Source organism: Chelon labrosus, assembly GCF_963514085.1.
Source record: "Chelon labrosus genome assembly, chromosome: 1".
NCBI classification, from domain to species: domain Eukaryota; kingdom Metazoa; phylum Chordata; class Actinopteri; order Mugiliformes; family Mugilidae; genus Chelon; species Chelon labrosus.
The window spans coordinates 28,560,061-28,584,331 of NC_140337.1; the positions used below are offsets into that span (position 1 = coordinate 28,560,061).

A 24,271-nucleotide genomic window follows, 5' to 3' on the forward strand; every position below is an offset into this window, starting at 1 on the left:
ACTCTCAAGTTCTTCCTAAAAAGAGACCAGCTGAACATGGAATAATAATTAACCTCACTATCAGTAAATCTGTAAACGCAATAAAGACCCTAGATTTCATCTGGACTAACCAATAAGCCAAGTATGTTTAATTTAAAAACAAGATAAAACAGAGAAGAGCATTAACCGCTGCTTTATTTTTAATTTTAACACTAAAATAAGAAAAAAAAAAAAAAAACAGTGTGGAGGTCAGTGAAGGCAGCAGTAGGAGGAGAGGAGTGGATGTTTGTCTGGTGACAGTGAAGATTGTTCTGGTATCACCCAGGAGAGCCAATTTTGCTCATGATCATGAGGATTACTTTGAGATGATTCATCAGCAATGACAGTATGAAACCACAGGTAACCCATGATCTCATTCTGATCCGCCTCTAGCATCATGACCACATGACTAAGATTGTGGTACGGCATCCTTTTTAGGATATAAGATATGATGAGATAAGACAAGTTAATACAAGATAAAATAAGACAATCCTTTATTTATACCACAGGGGGGAAATCTGGTTGGTCTCCAGCACATCCCAAAGATTCTCAATGGGGTTAAGGTCTGGACTCTGTGGTGGCCAATCCATGTGTGAAAATGATGTCTCATGCTCCCTGAACCACTCTTTCACAATCTGAGCCCCATGAATCCTGGCATTGTCATCTTGGAATATGCCCGTGAACATCAGGGAAGAAGAAAAAATCCATTGATGGAATAACCTGGTCATTCAGTATATTCAGGTAGTCAGCTGACCTCATTCTTTGAACAACATAATGTTGCTGAACCTAGACCTGAGCAACTGCAGCAACCCCAGATCATAGCACTGCTTACCCTGATGGTTCTCCACTATCCTTCCAGTTTTAATAATGCGTTGGACAGTTCTTAACCCAGTTTTAGTAGTTCCTACAATCTCCTTAGATGTTTTCTCTGCTTGATGCATGCCAATGATTTGACCCTTCTCAAACAGACTAACATCTTTTCCACGACCACGAGATCCGTCTTTCAACATGGTTAAGAAATGAGAAGCTACTCATTGCATCAGTTGGGGTTAAATAACTTGTTGCCAGCTGAAAGATAATCACCCATGAAGTAATTATCCAATAGGAGGCTCGTACTTATTTGCTTAGTGAAATCCAGGTGGCAACAGGCAGTGTTGATCTCACCAGCTGTGTCTGAAAATACTCACACAGAAATCAAATGGTGACATCTCGTGTTGAAATCTGGGTATTGGTCTGGAAGAGACTTGAGTCCAAATAAAAGCCTTTGTCGTTCTGAACAGTTTGTTCTTTAAATGTTCTAAGAGAACATTTGCCCAAATAAATGAACACAAAATAAATACACTCAACAAACACTTAAATGCCATAAAATAATAAATACCGGGTAATGTGAGCTGAGACTATATATTTATATGTTATTTCTGAGGTGGGAGGGTTGAGTTTTGTCCTTAGGGTTTTTAGCCTGTGTTTTGTCTTTGCTGATTTTAGCCTCTGTGAGGCACTTTGTATTGCTTTTAGTATGAAAGGTGCCATATAAATAAAATTTGATTGACTGATTGATTGAAAAAGCGAGTAAATATGATACGAAACAAAATAATATGTGGAATTTTATTTATTTATTGTTTTTATCACTTCAGTTAAATAATTGACTATTGTTTATTGTAGGTCAGGTTTCAAAGGGATAAGAAATTAGCTTCTGTGAAAAGATGAACATCCCAAAAGACCCTGAAACAAAGAAAATGAAGAAACATCTGAGAACAAAATAAACATGAATATTGTAACGAAGCACAGTTCGTTACTTGTAAACATTGCACATGGGTAACAACTTGAGCTACTGCAATAATTGCACATTAGTCACGATAGCACTTTCTTTGCCAAGATTTGCACAGTACATTTTGCACATGGCTTATTTGCACATTTTTGGTACAGATATTTAAATAACTTTATTTGTTGCATGTTTAAAGAGCTTTTAGGTTCCTCGTGACCATGGATGATTGCGTGCCGTCGGGCAGGTGAGCACTCGGCTCCGCCTGCAAGAGGAGAGGGAAGCTCCGCCAAAATTGTGCGTATAATTGGAAAGAGTAAACCATAAGCAGGCAGGAGTAATTGTAAAGAAATGTGGTGCAAGATCGTTAAGTGGTAAGGGTGCCGTCTGGTAGCCTGGATACCAGACACTCTGACTTCGCAGAGAGTCTGGCCTAGCTCCATTGGCAAACGTTTATTTCCTGGTGGGAGGGCACAGTTTGAGGTTTAAAATCATCGGAGTTCCTTTAACCAATCACTAACGTTTGGTAATGACGTATGTTATGCGCCGGAGCCTTCCGGCTCTGCTGCCTCGTACTTCCGCTTTCAAGAACGCAACAAGTAAACAAATCGCTACTCTACCATCCCCCATTGCAATTAAGGACGCGAAATTGGAATAAAAGTGCTGTAATGCCAGGAAGCATATCCACAACGGAGCGAATGGCTTCGAGTATATCCGTCTCCGTTCGTGTAAACATTTCAAACTCGGCGCGCAACTGAAACGTAATCGCTCTCAGACCCGCCCTCTGTTCGCTGATTGGTCCGCCAACCAGTTGGCCGGAGTAAACGTTAGCGGATCAAGCTATTCCAGACGGAGTACTGTAGGGAATGCAAATGAGCGGAAGCACGTGGGCAGGCGGAGCCAGGCTAGCAGTCTGGTGCAATAGCGAAAGAAGTGAGTTGTTTGTGTTAACACTTACCTGTCCAGTCCGTGTCGTGTCAATAGGCGTGTTCGACTTCATGCAGATCTGTGCAGATCTGACTTGACGTGATGCATGCTGGGTTGTTATGCTCATAGACCTCGAATATGATTGGTTAAAATGAACTTGTTCTACCCAGCATGCATCACGTCAAGTCAGATCTGCACGATCTGCATGAAGTCGAACACGCCTAGCACTTAATGCGCCAGTTACAATCTGTCTGTGTTGCAGGTCTGATTTGGTTGTTGCTGCTATGTTGCTTTTGGGTTAAATAAATGTAACGAAAACTGAGAAACCGGAGTCTGTTACTTTTCTCGGCATCATCCAGCTGCTCAAGGGTCATCCATTTCACAATTATTAAAGGTCTTGTAAACTCTAGTGGACACAGATGTTTCCTTAAATCTGAAGTCAATTTGTGATGGGTTCAATGAGTGTAACAAACAAGAGAGCCTGAACACATGAGTTCAAGATTTAAAGATTTATATTGTCACATTCTTTAATGCAGTAATGAATCATTTTCAGTAAATGGTTCGTTATCTGTTTCATTGGAACGTTTTTTAATGTTTTGTTTTAAATGTCAAGCTTGCTGCAGCCACATAGTCCCACATAAACTTACTGCATCGAAGATGTTGAGTGATAAATAAAATGTTTTATACCTAAATGACCACAAAGGGGCGACAGACACCAATGAAAAGACGATGAAGAAGGCTCCTCAACCAGCAAGGCTTCACAGGGCTGATATCCAGGTCAAAGCTACTGCTCATTAATAAAATAAATAAAAGCAGAAAACATCCAAACTGATATATTTCAAACACCGGTTTCAGATGTTCCTTTAGAGGGTGATTATTTGATAAAGTTTTCTTCTGTTAATCGACCAAAAGTTTGAATTTGAACGAGGCAGCTATCACACCTAGTGAACATTTTTGTAATGCACAAATCTGTTAGTTTGATTTTTTTTTTTCTGTTCATCTGACTCTTTGATGAAGGCTGAAATATCTCTAGGTCTGTCCGACCCAACGGGAACATTTCTGTCAGAAAGAAACCAAATATTTACACTTTTCTTAAAATGCTACTGGTACTTAAACTCGCTTGTAATATTAAGAAAAGTCAATAAAGAAGTTAAATCAGAAAAAAAAGAAAGAAACCAAATAAAAATATGCAGGTATTTTTATTTATTAACTCATTTGTTGGAAGCTTATAAAAGAATAGAACACATGTTACATTTGAGAGAGGAAATGCAAATAATATACTTTACATAAAAGGCTTGCCATCAAACACATTACAGCTTTTGTCGATTAAATGTGTCACATGTAAGCATAGCTAACAGATTATAAAATATAAATAATTAGAATATTGGTTTATTCCAAGTAATAAAATACTCTTCTTCTACTATTTCTTCTTCTGTCCCAGCAGAGAACAGGACTCATCATTCCAGCACCAGATGATCAGAAGCTCTCTTTTTGGCATCAGCTCGAGCTGCAGGAAGAACAGAAGACATGTTTGTTGGAGGCGTTTTATTTCTTAAAAAGAACTTAATGTAACAAAAACAGCGTGAACGCCAATGAACTTATTTACATTACGGCTCGGCCACACCTGTCAGATATCACCTGCCCTGAGGCCTGAGTAAAGCCTCATCAGGGCACCAGGAAGCTTTGCTGCTCTTTCTCTTCCTGCTTTTGACCTTTTGTTCCTGTAGTACTGTTGCAGTGACTGATTTTCTTTTGACTACATCTCTTTAGCCACAACCTGTGGCCTGTATCACACAGTGAGAGCAGTAGTCCAGGTGTTTAAGCTTAACTCTGGTTTTCCGGTTTGTCATTAGCATTGCTTTTATTTAGGTCAATCACCATAGAAACTGTGTTCACCAATGAGGCCAAACTGGACTGATATGAAATCTGAAGCCGCTGTGTTGAAAGCATAACCAGGTTAACTCAACCACATTCACCACAGAGGAAAACAGCAGGGTAGATTTCACAGAAGAAAGTTTCCAACTGAGAACAGAAGTAGCTTTTATCAGTGGAAAGAGAACAACAACTAGAATGTGGATATTTCAAAGTGACATTAAACCATTTCAAAACTGAAACTTACTAAATGATTAACTGTTAAACTTACAGATTTGTAATTATCATTCAACAACAGGTGAACAACATGGTACAAATCCTGTTCTTGCAGCAAAGAGACAGCCTTTCTCCATGAGGACAGTTAGAAGGTGGAGTGTGGAGGCTAGCGACATTCAGCAGGACTGCTTTGAAACCACCAACTGGGACGTGCTCTGCCAGCCCCACGGGAACGACATAGACAGCATGACGATCTGTATCACAGGCTATGTCAACTTCTGTGAGGATACAGTAATCCCTACAAGGACTGTCCACTGTTATCCAAACAAAAAGCCCTGGACCACCAGCCATCTGAAGGATCTGCTGAACAAGAAGGAGCAATTCAATTCAATTCAATTCAATTTTATTTATATAGCGTCAATAACAATACAAATCGTCTCAAGACGCTTTACAAAAACCCGGCCTGAAACCCCCAGAGCAAGCCTGAAGGCAACGGTGGCAAGGAAAAACTCCCTTTTAACAGCAGGCCTTCAGATCTGGAGATAAGGACGAGTTAGAGAAGATACAGTGGAAAACATCCTGTGTAGTGCCGTTGCCCAAGAATCCCATCCCATCTGGCCTCAACGACTTCAGAACGGTTTCACTGACGTCACATGTCATGAAGGTCCTGCAGAGACTCGTCCTGGCTCAGCTGAGACCCCTGGTGACCCCTGTCTTGGACCCTTTTCTGTTTGCGTATCAGCCTCATGTTGGTGTGGATGATGCTGTCATCTACCTGCTGCACCGTGCTCACTCTCACCTGGATGGTGGGAAGGGCTCTGTGAGGATCATGTTCTTTGATTTCTCCAGTGCTTTTAACACCATTCAGCCCTATCTGATGAGTGAGAAGCTGCTCAGGATGGGTGTCGGCTCCTCCATTGTTTCCTGGATTACTGATTACTTGTCTGACAGGCCCCAGTTTGTGCGGCTGGGGGGCTCCCTGTCTGATACTGTTGTCAGTAATGTGGGGGCATGACAGGAGACTGTCCTGTCTCCATTTCTGTTCACTCTTTACACCTCTGATTTCCAGTACAGCTCTGGGTCCTGCCACCTGCAGAAGTTCTCTGATGACTCTGCAGTGGTTGTGTGTATTAGTGATGGACATGAGGACACTGAACGCAGACTTTATAGAGTGGTCCCAGGCGAACCACCTACTCCTGAATGTGGACAAGACCAAGGAGCTGGTCATTGACTTCAGGAGGAAGAGGACACCTGCAGTGCCCATCACCATCCAGGGCCTGGATGTGGAAGTAGTGGACCAATATAAGTACCTGGGCGTCCACATGAACAACAGACTGGACTGGAGGGACAACAGTGATGCTGTGTACAAGAAGGGACTGAGTAGACTCTACTTCCTGAGGAAGCCTACGTCTTTCAATGTATGCAGCAAGTTGCTGGAGATGTTCTACCAGACTGCCTTGAGCGCCCTGTACTTTGCTGTGGTTTGTTGGGGGAGCAGCACCAGCAAAAAGGACATAAGTAGGATCGACAAATTGATCCGAAAGGCTGGTCTTTCTTTTACTTGTAGTTCTCTTGTGGTAGCAAATTACAGGTAAACAAGCTGACTGTCGCGGGTGCGCATGGTGCTCAGAGATGACATCATACAGGCCAGAAGACATCATCCAGGGTGTGTAGGTCAATCTACAAACCCCGGAGGATGATAACAGGTAACTCCGGACTCAACGGGGAATAGCACTTGCGTACGAACAAAATATTGGTGAAATGAGTTTTGCAGCAGATAATGCGTTATTAAGAGACTGCGTTTCGGTGCCCCAAAACCGAAACGCGGCACCGAAACGCAGCCTCCAAATAACGCATTATCTGCTGCAAAACTACATGTATATATCTAAATATGGGTGAGTAAATGACCGTATTTTATGCCAGAAATATGGTCTAGGTTGTAAAAAACAGTAGTTTCCCTTTAAATGTGCAACACCCTGGACGTGTGGAAGGTCTTGAATCTGTCGTGAATCTGGGTGGTGGTGCCTGATGTTTGTCGGCATTGACTCTCTGCAGCTTAGTCCATTTAGCAATCTCCGCAAGGACCTGTAGCGCCCATCTGTAAGCCCCTTGGACATCCAGCCAAGATGTGGTTTAAGGTGCAAAGACTGGTTCCGCACTGACTGTAGGATGCGTCCTCTTCCGTGCCCAAATCTTCAAGTTGTTTGGAGCACGCAAGAGATCAGCCACGGCGTGCAGCAGAAATCCAGGCCCAGAGAGGCCAGCCCCACTGCTTCAATACGATAGTCCTCTTCTGCTGTCCCCGGACGCTTTGCATCACAAGTCCCCTTCTTCCTCAGGGGTTGGCCTTGCTCCAGCACCTGGCGCTGTAGCTTCCATGGTCTAGGCCAATGATTTCTTGGTGCCTCCAGTAAGCTTCTGCTTCCTTCACCGTTTCCTGTGGCTTCTACTTCCTGCCGCACTTGATGGCATCGCTTGCATGCCAGACTTTCTCATCCTTGGACAGTCATAGTGTACAGGCTGCAATTGCCTTGGCAGCCTTGAATTCTTCCCCAACTGAGGAGAATGGTAAACAGAGCTTTGGAGACTTGCTGTAGAGATTAACTGAACTGAAAGCTGGGGGGACATCCAGCCATTTCCGGATGAACCTGCTGCACGCTCTCTCTGTTGCTTCGACCTTGGTTAGTGGAAAGTCATACAACAGAAATGGCCACTGGAGTCTTGGTAGGATGCCATACTGGAAGCACCAAACCTTGAACCTGCCCAGCAGCAAACTGCTGTCAATTCTCTTCAACCAACCATTCAGTTGGACTGTGGTCGCTTTAAGGTTTCCACTGTCCTTCAGGGTGCTGGATGGGGTCATCACGGTGATGTCGTCTATGAAGGCTCTACAGGCTGGATGTCTTGTCCCGTCTGCTAGTGGCCCTCTGCACTGCGTCACATGATTCCCTTTTCAAGTCTCTTTCATTTGGTGGTAAAATCATTAATGATTCCATGTGTGTCATCACAAGCTCAACAACCGCTGATGGTACTTGGTAGTGACCCAATGCCTACACTCACATGATCAGCCAGTAATACAAGTATGCATGGATTCAGCACTTTAGCGTTGATTCAACATGCACTCATTCTCTGACGAGAATATTTTAACCTGATCACACAGCATGGAAAAGAAACCAGATCTGATCTGCAGAGCGGAATGTTTCTAAACGGCAGAGCTGCATGTTTCTTATGGGACCGATCGATTATCCTGTCTGACAAGTAGTTTGTTTTTGAAATTATTACTGATACGGGACTTGAGTTATTTACGATAAGAGCTATTATTGTTTTCAGAAATGTTCTTACCTTGAGCCCACCGCCGATATTTGTATATACACACTACCATTATGACAGTGTAGAGGATGAACAGCAGGATCGCACACACCAGCCTCATCAGCGACGTGAAAGGAGGAGGAGGAGTAGGAGGAGGAGGAGCTCCCTCTGAGGAAGAAACATTTGAGGTTTGAGTTCATGCGTCATCAACTGAAGTGTTTTTTGGACCAAAAGCCATAGGAGATAAGGTTGAGATTGTGGAAAATTCTAAAGAATAAAACGGACCAAACTGTTTGAGCCATTAAAGTGGCCTCATAATAATTTTCATATCTATATAATTTGCTCTGCAAATGATTGAAGTTTCAGTAGAAGTGAGTCTGAGTGAGGTCTGTTGAGGAAGCCCTAGCTGGGTCTGAAGACCACAAGGCTGGAGGAAATGAGCTCATCTCTGCTGCTGATCAGAGACTTCAGACAAGCTGCTACTAGTAAACACGGACATATATCACACTGAAAGACTGCCTGACAGGTTGAATCATGGGCAAGAAACAAGAAAGAGATTGAGACTGAGCGTTGAGACTGATTAAAAATGCGTGATTAAACCATGTCATTTAAATAAATCTAACAATTTTTTCCCCATACACATTTTGTGTCTTGTGATTCCAAGTAGCTCACAGGAATGAATGTTCCTCCTGTAAAATTAATATATTAAGTACCTTCATGGAGCATCTAATCGTACTTGGTCGCTTTCAGCTACTGAGTTTATTTTAAAGATTAATGATGCTGTTAGATTATAGAGCTAATGACCCTTCACACATTCTCACCTATCACAGCCAGAAAACTCTGTGGTGACTCTTCTTCGGGGTGTTTGCACTTGTAGAAACCTTCATCAGACTTGGACACTGCTGGAAGGATCATCTTCCCTTCAGCCTGAGTTCCGATAAAAACATTGTTTTTGTAGAATGAAGTAGTGAAGGCTGATGAAACATTCTTCTCATATTTCTTTTTGTAGAAGCAGTGAAGTGTCACTTTCTCTCCCTCTGTCACAGGAAGTGCAGGGCTCTCCAAGATCACACGATTAACTGAAAGACAGAAAGACAAACCATGGTCTTTGGACCTTGTTTTGGAAGATCTAGTCATGTGAGTTTCTGATGGTCAACACCCACATATGTTCCTATTTAAATCCTGGCTCCCCACCAGTCTTTTAGAACTGAAGACTTGGATGAAACATCTTCTACAAATCTATAAGTTCATGTTGTTTCAGCTTTCATACCATGACCTGAGAAACCACACAGTCATGTCTAATAACACATATATAACATTATGACCACTTTCCTAATAATGTGTAGGTCTCCCCTGTGGTGACTCATCAGAGAATGGACATGGGTCTTCTGAGGGTGTCCGGTCATCCCTGCTTCACCGTGTAACCTAACATCCTTAATCGGACATTTCTGAAATACACAGATGAGCCTAACCATTATGGCCCGTGCGTTTAGGAAGTAACTAGCATTCATTAGTCCTTTGTGATGCATTGATTAACCTCAACACGTGTGATGTCAAAAAACATTTGGCATCCAAAGCTTACTGTTCACTCTGATGTTGAGGACATTGCTGCACTCCCCCTTCTTGGACTCACACCAGTACACTCCACTGTCTGATGAGTAGGTACTCTGAATGGTGCAGGATGACCCCTCAAAGTCACCCCAGCCGGTCGCACATGACATAGAAGATCCAGAGGAGGTGTTTCTCTTCACTGTCCAGTCACTGGGGTTACCAGGCACTGCACAGCTCAGAGTCAGGGTTTCATAAGAGAAGAACTGCAGTCTACCAGGACTAATGCTCAGAACAGCAGCTGTGGGTTTAAACCAGGAAATGGAATAAATGTTTCATTGACATAAAGGTACATTTAGGTGCGATGAGAGAAAGTCTGCTGTTGATTTTCCTCTCAGAACTGGACATTTATGACACAGATTATGGAGAAATCATATTTTTTAGAAGAATTTCAGCTTTACATTTCAAAGAAAGAGTCTAGGTTTACAGCAGAGGTTTTATACATGGCATACGTTCTGCAAAGGACAACCACTGAACACTATAGCAAGTGTGATGTTTTGAATTAAACACATTAAAAAGAGAGCAATGGGTTAAATAATCTGTCTACCTCCAAGACATTCTAAGTGTCAGATATACACATTTTAAGCGTTCTTACATTTCATTTAATGCCATTTAGTCATTTTATAATTACATAATGAAAATATGTTGTGTAATTTTGCAACCAACATTCTTGAATGGCAGATTATTCATTTCATTTGGTTTTACGATACAAAGCTGAAATATGTGGAAAAGACAGGAAAGTTTCTTACTGATCACCAGGCAGAGCGACATGATCGTCTTTCGGCGTCGATGATGTTTGTGTTTCTCGCTTCTCTTTCAGCCAGTCCACACCATCACCACATCCTGTGCTGAAACAGGAAGCAAGGTAAACAAGGCAAGAACAAAAGATAACCCATTACATACACTACTGGTCAAAAGTTTTAGAACACCACACTTTTTCCATTTTCTTACTGAAAATTATTCAGTTTAGTGCCTCATTTTACTCTGAAATGAAAGCATAGAACAAATATGCAAAGTAGCCACCTTTGGCAGATATAACAGCTGAACACACTCGTGGCATTCTTTCTACAATAGAAATCAAATATTCTTCAGAAAGTTCTTCCCTGTTGTAGAAGTTCCCATAAATGCGTAGCACTAGGTTGCTTGGCTTAAACTCTTCTGTCCAGGTCATCCCAAACCAGCTCGATGGGGTTTAAGTCTGGAGACTGCGCTGGCCACTCCATGTTTTCAAGCTTACCATCTTGTTCTTTTTTCCTGAGGTAGTTCTGCCATAGCTTGGACTTGTGTTTTGGGTCATTATCTTGCTGTAGGATGAACCTCTGACCAACTAGGCGCATACCAGAGGGTATTGCATGGTGCACCAGAATGCTGTGGTAGCTGTTTTGGTTCAGGATGCCTCTCACTCTGTACAAGTCACCGGCCCTGGATCCAGCAAAACAGCCCCAGACATCACACCTCTAAAACTAAATGGATTAATTTTTAAAAACTTTGTCTTTAGTCAGTGCTCGGCTATGGGCTTATAAGTGGCAGGGTGAGTGTGTTTGTCTTTCGTCAAGACAATATTTGATACTGCAGACACCTGCAAACAACCACAAACAAAATATCTGTAAAGGTTCTCAGTTATCCAGGTCATGGTGTGTCCAAAACCATTAAAGGAAGGCAACTGGACTTGCAGAGGTTCTTAAAGACGTTCCATCCAAGTCTTCAGCTCTAAAGGTTAGTGGGGGTTTAAACAGCAACATCTGTGGGTAGTGTCCAGCTGAAAATCATACGACTAGTGTCTGTTAACAACCAGACACTCACCTGTGGTTGGTGAACGCTGAATGGTACTCAAACAACCCATTGTCAGTCAGAATCTGCAGTGACAAGGTGTGAACAGGGGTAAGACTACTTCTCCTAACGTTTGTCCCCCCAAAAAATCAAGCGAGTTTCTGATGTGTAGCACGCTCTCTATACGCTCTATGACACTATAAGTACACTATACTGCCAAAAGTATTCACCCAATAATTGAATTTAGGTGTTCCAATCACTTCCATGCCCACACGAGTATAAAATCAAGCACCTATGCAGACTGCTTCTACAAACATTTGTGAAAAGATAGGTTACTCTCAGAATCAGAATCAGAAAAGACTTTATTGCCAAGCATGATCGTACATACAAGGAATTTGCTTTGGTGTTGTTACGCCTAAAATGAAATAAAATAAAATATAGAAACGATATCATAGAATAAATATAGAAACTTGCTCTCAGATATATAAATATAAAAATACAACAAAATACAAAAATATATACACAGTATATATATGTATATTCCACCAGAACATTTACTGTGGGATGGTAGTGGGTTTGATGTGTTCATGGGGGGGGCTTGGCATTGTTCAGCAGACGGACTGCGGATGGAAAAAGAACGGTTCGCCATGCAAGTGGTCTTACACTCGATGGATCGCAGCCGTCTGCCAGAGGGGAGTCTGTTAAATAGTCCGTGTCCAGGGTGAGAGGGATTGGCCACAATCTTAGCTGCACGCTTCAGAGTCCTGGAAGCGTACAGCTCGTCGAGAGACTTCAGACTGCAGCCAATCACCTTCTCAGCAGAGCGAATGACACGCTGCAGTCTGCTCTTGTCCTTAGCAGAGGCTGCAGCGTACCAGGTGGTGATGGAGTTGGTGAGGATGGACTCAATGATGGCAGTGTAGAAGTGAACCATCATTGTCTTTGGCAGGTTGAATTTCTTCAGCTGCCGCAGGAAGTACATCCTCTGCTGTGCTTTTTTATTTAGGGCGCTGATGTTCAGCTCCCATTTGAGGTCCTGGGAGATGATGGTGCCCAGGAAACAGAAGGAGTCCACAGTGTTGACTGTAGAGTCACACAGGATGATGGGGAGGAGTGGGGCTGTGTTCTTCCTGTAGTCCACGATCATCTCCACTGTCTTGGAGGCGTTCGGCTCCAGGTTGTGGCGGCTGCACCAAGTCACCAAGCGGTCAATCTCCAATCTGTAAGCACTCTCATCTCCACCTGAGATGAGCCCGATGAGTTTGGTGTCATCCACAAACTTCAGGAGCTTGACAGACTCGTGACTGGAGGTGCAGCTGTTGGCGTACAGGGAGAAGAGCAGAGGAGAAAGGACACAGCCTCAGGAGCTCAGTGAATTCCAGCGTGGTACTGTGGTAGGATAGGATGCCACCTGTGCAACAAGATATAGATAGATAGATAGATAGATAGATAGATAGATGGATAGATGGATAGAAAGATAGATAGATAGATAGATAGATAGATAGATAGATAGATAGATAGATAGATACTTTATTAATCCTGAGGGAAATTCAAGCATCCAGTAGCAGTAACATACTTTGAACATACAATACAAAAACTATATAAAAAATAGAAAGTAACTAGAAATAAAATGTTTTATACAACTATAAACTATGTTAAAAATATTAAGTGACCTGTTAAAAGTATAAAGTGACCAGTAGAAGTAGAAGGTTTGATTTATTTATTTATTTATTTTTATAAATATGAGAGCAGTCAAGACCAGTCCTGAAATTTCCACTCCCACAGTCAACACTACGGGACGTCATTCATACCAAACTCTATGCAGCTGGACAACAACAAGATACCTCTGTGTTATTAACATTAATTGATATTACTGCACCCTACTATCAACCCTATGTATATAATATATATTTACTTCTATCTCTATTTCTTGTACATTTGTTCATATGCTAACTCTGTACATTTTTTGCTGATACTATTTTCATTTTACCAGAGTTTTACTTAGATTTTATTTTAATGTAATCTTACTTTATTTTCAACTTACTTTTACAAGTAGTTCTCCAGAGTATTTTTTTAACCCCTTCTACCCATCCTTCTCACTACTCCCATATTTCCCTTATGTCGCCCATAACCCAGATGTAAGTTACGCGAAGCATCCAGCAGAGGGCGGCAAAGTCCAGCCGGTGTCTATGGGTACAACCTACCCACAGGTATGTAGGAAGCGATGTCATTCATTTTAGCTATTGCCCTCTTCCTGATGAACTTTAATCTTAGAAGAGCCTGCAGGATAATGGCTATCACGACTATGATGTTCATCTTTTTTCTTCAGATAACGCCCACAGATCCAGGTGAGGAGAAGCAGCTTGGTAATAACGTAGACTTACTTTTGTATCAGTGTTTCCTTGTTGTCTAGCTATTTATTGTTTGACTATGCGGCGGCTCAGAAAGTGACAGGATTAACAGCCACCGGTCCCAACTACCGGAAACCGTTTATTATTCTCCTCAAGAAACCAAAATTTATAATTTGAAACGCACTTAATTGTAACTTTTATGCGAGAGAGTGTTTAGAGACATTTTTTAAAATGAAACCAAGGGCCTGTCCAGACCTTGCGTTAAGATCCCATGTGGGATATGAGATCGCAAGTGGGCAGCTTTAAGTGCGTAGAAACTGCTGCTTAAAAGGCCTACCTCTATCCAGAAACATATCTTTTCAGTTTCTGAAATTCTCTCACGAGTCTCATTTCAATTGATGTTATTTAATTATTTTATTTTAATTTAATTAATTTCCTTATTTAACATGAAATAGCCTTGTCTTGTCTTATTTAAATATAAATATTTTATATAAATGTATTTAATTTAATTATTTTGACTTCTTCTAAACTGGTCTACCTTTTGTAAACTTGCAGATGACCATAAAACGTGTTCTTCATTAAAGGCAGCTATTGGCAGTGATGTACAGCTTAATGTTACTGTCAACAATATGTCTGAGCCATGGCATGTGGACAAAGATGGAATCGATTTGTACTCTTATAATAAAGGACACTTTCGGGACGAGAAAGGTGGAGAAAGCAAAATAAATATAACTTTCAGCAATGGACAAATGAAGTTTCTGAAAGTGACAGAATTATATGAAGGGAAGTATAAATTATGTCATAAGGAGGTTTGCTCTGGCCAATGTTGGGAGCTTGGTAAGCAAACAATTTTATTATATAAATATATACAAACACACACACACACATACACACAGTACCACTTGAAAAACTTGGGCTTCTCAGAATTTTCTACTTTTCTGCATAAAAATGACTCAACCCATTGCTAGATTTTCAGTCCTGAGAGTAGACAAAGAGCACCCACTCAAAATAATGAAATATTATACTTGTGGATGTTTATTGAAGAAAATGAATCATTTGTTCATATCAGTGAGAGCCTCCTTGTTTCCAGTATTTGCTTGATATTTGTCTACTCTCAGGGCTTCAGCTGATGTTTTGAGTTAGTTTTATGCATAACTGTAGAAGAATCTGAAGGGCATGATAGTTGTTTTAAGCATTACTCTGTGTGTGTATATGAAATTCAGGCACCAACATAATAGCTAATAATTTTGAAAACAGTGCTTGGTTGTAACTTTTTTTTCTTTTTTCTTTCATAGCTGTTCATTCAAATAAAACCCAAAAGAAACAAGGTAAATATGTTTTCATGTGTTGTATGTACATATATTGATACCCCTGTTTAAACAATCATGTTTGACTTAGCCTATTTGTCCATATTAAGAAACTTGTTAATTTCTTGGACATAATGAAGTTAGCCCATATTTGGCTTTGAGGGCTCACTTTGTTGCTTTAGCAGTGTGATCGGGGTATTTGTGTTGCTGCAGGATGAAGGGCTGTACTGTGCATTTAGAGGCACTTTGGTAAACTTAAGCAGATCTGACAAAAAGACACTGTAAGAATTTACCTGCTGATATCCACAGTTAAATCTACAATAACGATATGTTTTTTGGGTGTGGCCTTATTAACCTGCACTAATGAAGCCATTGGACAAACCTCGGCCCCAAACATTATGGTGCACTGACATGAAGGAATTATGAACGTGCTGTAATTTCCCTCTGGTCAAACCTAAATACCTAAACCTTAATAGCAGTCTGGAATTTTAATCACAGGTTTTTATATGAGAACAACTTCTAGGCAATGGAGCAAAATTAAAGAAAAATGAAAAAGTGTCTCTGCTAAGTAAATGTGATGCTTATTGTGTCAACAGAAGGGGAGGACACTACTCAGATAACTCCAACACCCCCATCCAACTCATCAAATAATAGTAAGTACCTTCTAAATTACTCCAGAAAACACAGATTACAGTACTTGCAGTTGTTCAGCTACATTATTATAAAATATCAGATTATAATAATAATAATAATAATACATTTTATTTAAAAGCGCTTTTCAAGATACTCAGAGACACTTTACATAAAAAGGACATCAAATTAGCAAAACAATGTGAAATATAACATGAAAAACACAATAAACTGAGCTAAACATTAAAAGCAATTTTAAAAAGGTGTGTTTTTGTCAGAGATTTGAAGGTAGGAAGGTCGGTACAGTCGCGGATGTGTTTGGGGAGAGAGTTCCAGAGGGAGGGGGCAGCTGCAGAGAAGGCTCTGTCGCCCCAGGTTCGATGCTTGGTCTTGAGTGGTGGAGTAAGGAGGTTTGCGTCACATGAACGGAGGCTGCGGGATGGATTGTAGCGACGGAGCAGGTCAGTGAGATAGGAGGGGGCCTGGTTATGGAGGGCTTTGTGTGTGAGGAGGAGGATTTTGAACTGAATACGCTGTGGAACTGGGAGCCAGTGGAGTTTCTGGAGGACAGGAGTGATGTGATCACGGGAGTGGGTGTGGGTGAGCAGACGTGCAGCAGAATTTTGGATGTACTGAAGTTTATTTAAAGTTTTGGATGGTGTGCCATAGAGGATGCTGTTGCAGTAGTCAATTCTGGAAGTGATGAAGGCGTGAATGAGGGTTTCAGCAGCAGAGAAGGAGAGTGATGGACGGAGTCGGGCAATGTTCTTGAGGTGGAAGAAGGCAGTTCTGGTGATTTGATTGATGTGATGATCAAAGGAGAGGTTACTGTCAAAGATGACTCCGAGGTTGCGACTGTTGGGGGATGGAGACAGGGTGGAGTTGTCGATGGTGAGGCGGAAACTGTCTGTGGTGTTGTTGAGGGATTTGGGGCCGATAATGATTAGGTCTGATTTGTCACAATTTAGTTTGAGGAAGTTGGTCTGCATCCAGGATTTGATGTCAGCGAGGCAATTGGAGAGAGTGGAAAGAGTGGCGGGAGTGATGGAGTTGGTGGAGATATAAAGCTGGACGTCATCAGCATAACAGTGGAAATGGAGACCGTGGTGGCGAATGATGTTGCCAAGGGGGAGCAGGTAAAGTATGAAGAGGAGAGGACCAAGCACCGAACCCTGGGGGACGCCTTGGGACAGAGGAACAGTGGAGGAGGTGCAGTTGTTGATGTGGATGAATTGTTGTCGGTCTGAGAGGTATGATTTGAGCCAGGAGAGTGCAGTGCCAGTGATGCCGAGGGAGGACTCAAGGCGGGAGAGGAGAATGGTGTGATTTATGGTGTCGAAAGCTGCAGTGAGGTCCAGGAGGATGAGGATGGTGAGCTGGCCGGAGTCTGCGGAGAGGAGGATGTCATTGGTGACTTTCAGGAGGGCTGTTTCGGTGCTGTGTTGGGAACGGAAACCGGATTGAAATGGTTCGAACAGGTCATTTGAGCAGAGGTGGGCTTTGAGTTGTGTGGCGACAATACGCTCCAGTATTTTGGACAGAAAGGGGAGATTGGAGATGGGCCGGAAGTTCGACAAGATGTCAGGGTTGAGTCCAGGTTTTTTGAGGTTGGGTGTGATAGCAGCCAGTTTGAGTGAACGGGGGACTGAGCCAGACCTGAGGGAGGAGTTGATGATTTCTGTGATGAGTGTGGAGATGGCTGGTAAAGAGTCCTTAATGAGGTGAGATGGGATGGGATCCAGAACACATGTGGAGGTTTTCATGCCTATCATAATTTTGGGCAGCTCCCCTGGTGACACGGGGGAGAACTGAGACAGAGGCTGAGAGGTGAGGAGGGGAGGAGCAGGTGAGGGAGTGGGAGTGCAGGCCGTGGGGGCAGGAGAGGAGGACAAGTTGTTGTAAATGGTGTCGATTTTTGTTTGGAGGAATGAGAGAAAGGAGTTGCATTTGTCAGTGGTGAATGAGTTGGAGGTATTGTCGCTGGGCTTGAGGAGTTTATTTACTGTAGAAAACAGAGCCTTGGGGTCGGTGGAGCCAGAGTGAATGAGGTGAGAGTAGTAGGTGGATCGGGCAGTACTGAGAGCATCCTTGTACTGCTGGTAATCTGTTTAGGCTTGTAGATGGACAGTTAAACCGGTTTTCTTGTGAAGTCTTTCAAGCTGTTGTTTTTGTGATTTCATTTTGTGTAGTTCAGGAGTGTACCAGGGGGCGGAGTGGGTGAAGGAGACAGTTTTAGTTTTGATGGGGGCTAGCTGATTGAGACAGGAGGAGAGTGTTTTGTTGTAGAATTTGGTGAGGTCGGAGGGATTGTCAGTTAACAGAGAGGGGGAGGCAGATATTTTACTAGCAAGAGAGGCAGAAAGGGCTGAAGGGGAGATGGATTTGAGGTTTCTGAAAGATATTGTCCGTTTATCCTTAGCGGTGGGAATGGGGATGTTGATGTCCATGATGATTGCCAAGTGGTCAGAGATGTTGAGGTTGACGCTGGAGAGGTGATGTAAGGTGAGACCAGTGGAGCAGACCAGGTCCAGGATGTGACCACGGCTGTGGGTGGCAAAGTTGACATGTTGAGTGAAGTCGAAGCAGTGTAGCAGTTCCAGGAATTCAGTGGCAGATTTGCAGTCAGTGTCAATGTGGATGTTGAAGTCCCCCAGAAGAAGAACGGAAGGTGAGATGGCAGATAACTGGGTGAGGAAGTCAGAGAAGTCAGAGAGGAAGGAGGGGTTTGGTTTGGGAGGGCGGTAGATGATGGCAGTGACCAGAGGAGTGGGACCAGAGAGTTTGAATGTGAGGTGTTCAAAGGAGCGAGCAGCAGGGATGGAGATGGTGGATGTTTTAATGTCCTTCCTGTGAAACGCTGCTACACCACCTCCCCGCCCCTCAGATCGTGGTTTGTCCATGTAGGTGTATCCGGTCGGTGTGGTCTGGTTGAGAGAAAAGTAGTCCAGAGGTTTGTGCCAAGTTTCAGTGATGCAGAGGAAATCCAGGTTATTGTCAGTTATGAATTCGTTCAGAATGAGACCTTTATTGTTAAGTGAGCGGGTGTTGAGCAGAGCCAGTTTCAGGTGACGTTGCTTCATGATAGGTTGTGAGGACTGAGGAAGGGGGCGGAGATTTGATAGGTGCACTTGTCGTTTGTTGTGATGACGTAATGAGGAAGTTGCAGTTCGTGAGCAGGACCAGATGGATGGGATAGAGTCAGGAGTTGAAAAGTTGTAGTTGAACATACGACCAGAGCCTCTGTGTGGAGGACAGCGGAGTAGACTATGATTAAAAGGTCGTCTAAATAAAGGCAGAACAGGCCTGCTGGAGGATATGATGGTACAGATAGGGAGTGTACTGCGCCAGGATGGCCTACGGGGGGAGCTGGTGAGATCAGTGGCAACTGCTGACTCACACAAAGAGGAGGGTGAGGAAGAGTGTGGAGGATGAGTAGTTCTAACAACTTTCCGCAAGATGTATGTCTGACAGCTCAGTAAGAAAAAGAGTGAGAAATAGAAAGTGTATTAATAGTTTGTCAATAGTAAAAAGTGTCGATATGACAAATGGAAGCTTAGAAATACTTAAAATCTGCAGCTTGTTTCATCTCCCTGGACTCAACTCGGTATCTCTTACATTGTTCCAGATGACAACATTTGGATAATACTTGTTGCTGTTGTTGGTGGTGTTGCTGTTGTTGCTGTTGTTGTTTTCATCATTGTCAAAAAATGTAAAGGTAAGTTGCCCATTTCTTCTTCCACACATCTTGACATTAAACATAATGTGCACTATGTGAAACATCTATCCACAGTAACCTGATTATTCAGCTCAGTTTCCTCAGTTACAGCCATGATGACGTTAACATTTGGTTGGATGTAGTAAGGTGGAAAAAATGAAGTTTTGCTGTTTTCAGTGTAGTTAGTCAGCTCTTAGCAGCACTTCAGTTTGATCAAAGTCTGTGTGAAGCATAAAATCAGATCCCAGTTCTGACCGTCAGTCTTGTGGCTTCTTTGTTTTCTCTTCTTTTCAACACAAGGGCGACAAGGCGTGATTTAAATGCCAATGCAGGCGACGTGAGGAAATACCCCTACAAGATTATCTTATGGACGACACAGACATCAGACATCAAGAGCCGTCCCATTAGTGCTGTAGGTGTTTTGTGGTTTGAAACTGTGGAATCAAGGCTGCCTCCAGTCTTACCAGCCAGCACACACCAAGCTGCTGCCTTTCACCATCCTCATGTGATCAGCCTGCCTATATTTTTGAGCCTACTGAAATAAGTAGGGAGATACAATAAATCATTACACATCAGAATTCCGAAGTTGAAAAGCTGCAGAATGAATTGTTCAGCTGTGACCAAGTCTGGAGACACACTGTGGAAAAGTGGAATATCTAATGTGAACAAAGACCAAATAAGTTTTACGAGTTTTTTTAAATTTGGGGTTTGAAATTATATAATCGATGGAACATGCATGGGCCGGCACATGTCACTCAAGAGTCATCAGCTTGCATGTGGATCTTTTTAAAGTAGACAAAGTTAAAAAAAATTGAAAGACCAATCTGGTGGATCTGGATAAAGAGCGGGGGAGTTAGTTTGGTTACTCAGATTTAGAAACCACAAGTTGTGGAACACATCATCAGTTGTAGTGATCCCCAGGATCAGAGGATGTTTCAGTCATTACCACTAGAGACTACATTCAGGGTCGTCCCCGAGCTAGGGCCAGGAAAAGATGGTGAGGACCAGTTTAGGTTTAGGATGGGTTAGAATGAATGCTAAAATAAACTGGTTGTGCTGCTGCCTTTTAAAGTTTGGAAGGGAGACCCTGAGAGAAAGTGAAGCAGAGAAAGATAATCTGAGTCAAGATGTTTTGGATTTACATTCATGAATCGTTTAAGCTTCTGTTTGTTATTACTACTATGAGTTCACTGAGCCAACAGTTTACACGTTTGAACAAACTGGGCATGTGATGCAGCTCTAGGCTGATTTTGGCAGATCACTGTAAAAATAGAGACGTAGGAGATAAAGTTGAAGTTTTATTTGAAGTATTTGAATAATTGCACTGAGTTAGTTTCTGCTGTGTGGTGAATATCTGATCACGTCTGTCTGGTCTTTGTGCCAAGCAAGTTAATTTATTTTAAATGTACTCAAAAAGAAAAGTTTTTTTTCTATGATTTTTATTTTTTTTCTACTGTATCTGCATTTTTTAGTGATTGATAACAATGAGAACAATCCAGTTTCTCTTGCTTTGGTGCCTGCTGGCTTAAAGGCCTAATAGGAGCATCACTGGGACTGGAGTCAATCATTAAGAGTGGCTGCTGTTACAAGTGAAACTATCTTAGGTGGAAACAGTTGATAATCAGTCTGATAAGATAATAACACGAATGAGTACGTGTGCAGGAGTTTGTTTGAGTTGGCACAATGGAGGCAATAAATGATGGGTGTGTTGTTGTGTTGTGTGGACAGACCTGAGAAAACTAATCTCTCTCTGATTGAACTTTACACTACCACCGTACTTATTGGTGTTTATGTGTCACTCTACAATGAGAGACAGGTGTTAACTCAGGGAGCAGTTGAGGAGATTGTTTTCTGTTACTGTTCACAGATATCCAGGTTTATTAAGCTCAGATTTTTGATTGTAGTGTGTTGCTATTTTACTAATTTGTGTCTGTGTGTTTACTCCTTTTATCAGTCTGTGACGTCCTCTAATAATGAATGAAGGATCAAATGTAATGTGAAAATATTATTACATTTTAAACGTATTTGTTTCATTTAACCCTTTTATTTCATTCTAAATCTGTTGTCATTATTGTCATTATCATATTTCTTCACTTTCTCTATGGTCATATGCATTTTATAAAATGTGTTTTTAATGAATCATGTGATGGGAGAATTTTTTTAGGGTGATTTTTGTGAAATATCAACATTAAAAAGGTTTTGAGTCAAACCCTGGATCTGTCTTAACTGAAACCGGAGCGAACGTCAGACACGATCAGGATTAATTTCTTCTCTGTGTTATTGTTAAACCCGTAGAGTTTTATCATCTTCCTGTCTGAACTGTACGCAACTTCCTCTTTGGAGACAAGCCACTACATCTTTTAACATTGTGGCTGAGGTCAGACTTTCATGGTGCTGAACCACAGCCTTTATTTACATGCACACTACTCCTGAACTGTTCTGTTCTGGGTTTAATCATATTCAGGACCTGATATTGAACAAAACATGATTATTTAATCAGTTACTGTTTGTCCACACAGAGATTATTAGAAGTTCACAATTTGTCATTCAGTCAGAAGCAACTAGCACCCAATAACTGACAAAACACTTGGGCTTCCTGCAGATGACAGATCTGCAGTGTGTTCTTGCTGCATGACCCAGAACACCACCGCCATTGTTGTCCGTGCCCTCGTCACCTCACACCACCCAGCTTATTGCACCACCTGCCTAAATGTCCACCATGGGTTCTAGAGCATCCTGTCACTTAGCTCCACGCCTTTGGAACATTCTCCCACCTGACATTTAAAACATAGACATCTCACTTCTGTGCACTATTAAATCTGCTTACATTGTATGTTCTTGTCATGGTTCTGGGTTTTTTGATTCCCGTGTTCATGTTTTGAGTTTTGTTCATGTTTTTCAGTTTCCTGTTTTGTTTTGTTAAGTGCTTGATTTCCTGTTAGGTGTTACTCCTTGTGTTTTTCCTTTTGATTGGATCATTGCTTTCTCCTTGTTTTATGCCCTGATTTGATTAAACACAAAAGGAAACAAGACCAAAACAGAAAGCGCTGCTGAGACAGCAGGTATTACAAAAACAAAATTCAAAACTTTCAAAAAGACAAAAAATAAAAAACAAAAAACATAACATCATAAGACTAGAGATCAAGAACAGTGGAAACACAGAGAAACGGTAAAAAACGGTATGACGCAACAGAGAACAAAGGGAAAAGCAAGACTATATAGACACACACACACAAGGGCAGAGGAAACACAGGTGAAAACAATTAGGGCAGGGTTGACAATTAGAAAGGAGGGAAATCACAGGACAGGAAGGTGACGAGAAACAGGTAAAGCTAATCAAGATGGGGACGACAATCACAAAGGCTGGGAAGGGACACAAGACAGGAAACCAAGAACTTAACAAAATAAAACAGGAAACTGGAAAACATGAAACATGAACGAAACTCAAATAAAATGTATTATTATTACTATTATTACTATTATTATTATTATTATTATTATTAGTAGTAGTAGTAGTAGTAGTAGTAGTATTTTTTCTGTCATATTTTTTTTTTATAAACTCTTGTACCAGTTCTAGTCAAGTCAAGTCAAATCAAGTCAAAAGTCCTGTTGCCTTTTTTGAACCTTTTTTTTTTGGGATATTCTAGTCAAGGGGTTGCTGAATAAATTCTGTGGAATCTCTGTGCATGATATCTTTGCGATCACTGTGTTTTTTTTAGGCGAGCTTAAGCTCCCAGCAACCTAGGAAGATGATAAGGTTAACAAGTTAAAATCACGTTTTACTTAACGGCAGTACTCACCAGACTGCACAAATTGGGTTTTAAAAAAGAAAAAGTTGTTATTATGGTAATTTGCATCTGAATCTTGTCATGAATATTTCCATGATCATGCTCTAAACCACTGTCAAATCCTTCTATAAAAGGGAGTTCATTTAGTTGTGAGCTGATCTTCTTTACTGAACTTGTTTCATGTCAACAGCAACCAAAGGATTTCCAGTAATAAGCTCCTATTTATCTCCCACTGGGGCAACTGATAAATATTTCTTCCTCTCTGGCTTCGCTCCAACCAGCAAGAGTTACACCCTACGATGGAACGCTAAAGAACCAGCTCTGCCTCGTGTTGTGGATTGTCACAAATCGAAACGCAGTCTCAGGTTACGAGGTGTTTTAACCTTTTACCGGCTGAACTGAATTCCACTTGTTTGTCTTGGTGATGAGTCACAGTTCAGGATCTTTCAGTATCTTTGAGCAGGAAGGAAAACTCACCTGTAAGTTTTGTGAACACTGAACAGATTCGCTCAAGTTCAGAAACAGCAGATGGCAGTCAGAATTATCCGTATCATCATTTGTTTACCCTAGATTTGTCTTCTCTCAACCATTTAAACCCTCCTTTAATGTCAGCTGGCCTCAATTTGTGCTCGTGTACTGAACTGGGAAACAGAACCTGTCATATTTGTGCTTTTTTTGAGTTGTGTGTAAACATTTATGTTCATGCTCCAAAGTATTCTGATATTTAAAAACGCCTCCTCCATCTTGTCCTACTTCCTGAATAGTTGTCACTCTGTCCTTTGTGATAAAATGTGCATTCACATGTTACATGAGGCGTTAACTGCATAGGTTCTGCAGAAAATCAGTGAGAGAGCTGCAACATTTTATTGGTGGAGCTGCTGGTTCTTCAGGCTCAGTTCCTTGGGTCACTTGATTTGAAGCCAATGCCCTAAAACCTCTAAAAACTATTTGTGTAATACAGTGCTGCTTAAAAGTTTTTGTACTACATGTGCAAAAGT

At 41.7% G+C, this 24,271-nt stretch overlaps 2 protein-coding genes across 3 annotated transcripts; one reads left to right on the forward strand and one right to left on the reverse strand.

Moving 5' to 3' along the window:
- Positions 1 to 5,093: 5,093 nt before the first annotated feature.
- Positions 5,094 to 10,483, reverse strand: LOC311492192 (low affinity immunoglobulin gamma Fc region receptor III-like; the record flags this gene model as incomplete). Its single annotated transcript, XM_084550399.1, has 5 exons — positions 5,094 to 5,155; positions 8,138 to 8,272; positions 8,926 to 9,183; positions 9,687 to 9,953; positions 10,462 to 10,483. The coding sequence occupies 5 exons, from the start codon at positions 10,481 to 10,483 to the stop codon at positions 5,094 to 5,096; spliced, it is 744 nt and encodes a 247-aa protein (XP_084406525.1).
- A 3,267-nt stretch (positions 10,484 to 13,750) lies between these two features.
- On the forward strand, positions 13,751 to 21,571 carry LOC311485446 (uncharacterized protein). 2 transcript variants are annotated; one of them, XM_084540854.1, is made up of 6 exons: positions 13,751 to 13,830; positions 14,389 to 14,670; positions 15,129 to 15,161; positions 15,737 to 15,793; positions 19,396 to 19,485; positions 19,786 to 21,571. In XM_084540854.1, the coding sequence occupies exons 1-6, from the start codon at positions 13,773 to 13,775 to the stop codon at positions 19,803 to 19,805; spliced, it is 540 nt and encodes a 179-aa protein (XP_084396980.1). In that variant the 5' UTR covers positions 13,751 to 13,772; the 3' UTR covers positions 19,806 to 21,571. The 2 variants fall into 2 exon arrangements, with proteins under 2 accessions (XP_084396980.1, XP_084396981.1); XM_084540855.1 differs by lacking the exons at positions 19,396 to 19,485; positions 19,786 to 21,571 and adding an exon at positions 16,049 to 16,100.
- Positions 21,572 to 24,271: the final 2,700 nt, after the last annotated feature.

Bases quoted from the DNA above. Each gene is read 5' to 3' on its own strand.
- LOC311485446 (XM_084540854.1), top strand. From the start codon at position 13,773: ATGGCTATCACGACTATGATGTTCATCTTTTTTCTTCAGATAACGCCC. The intron at 15,162-15,736 runs GTAAATATGTTT...TTGTGTCAACAG, and splicing joins TAAAACCCAAAAGAAACAAG to AAGGGGAGGACACTACTCAG. The intron at 15,794-19,395 runs GTAAGTACCTTC...ACATTGTTCCAG, and splicing joins ATCCAACTCATCAAATAATA to ATGACAACATTTGGATAATA.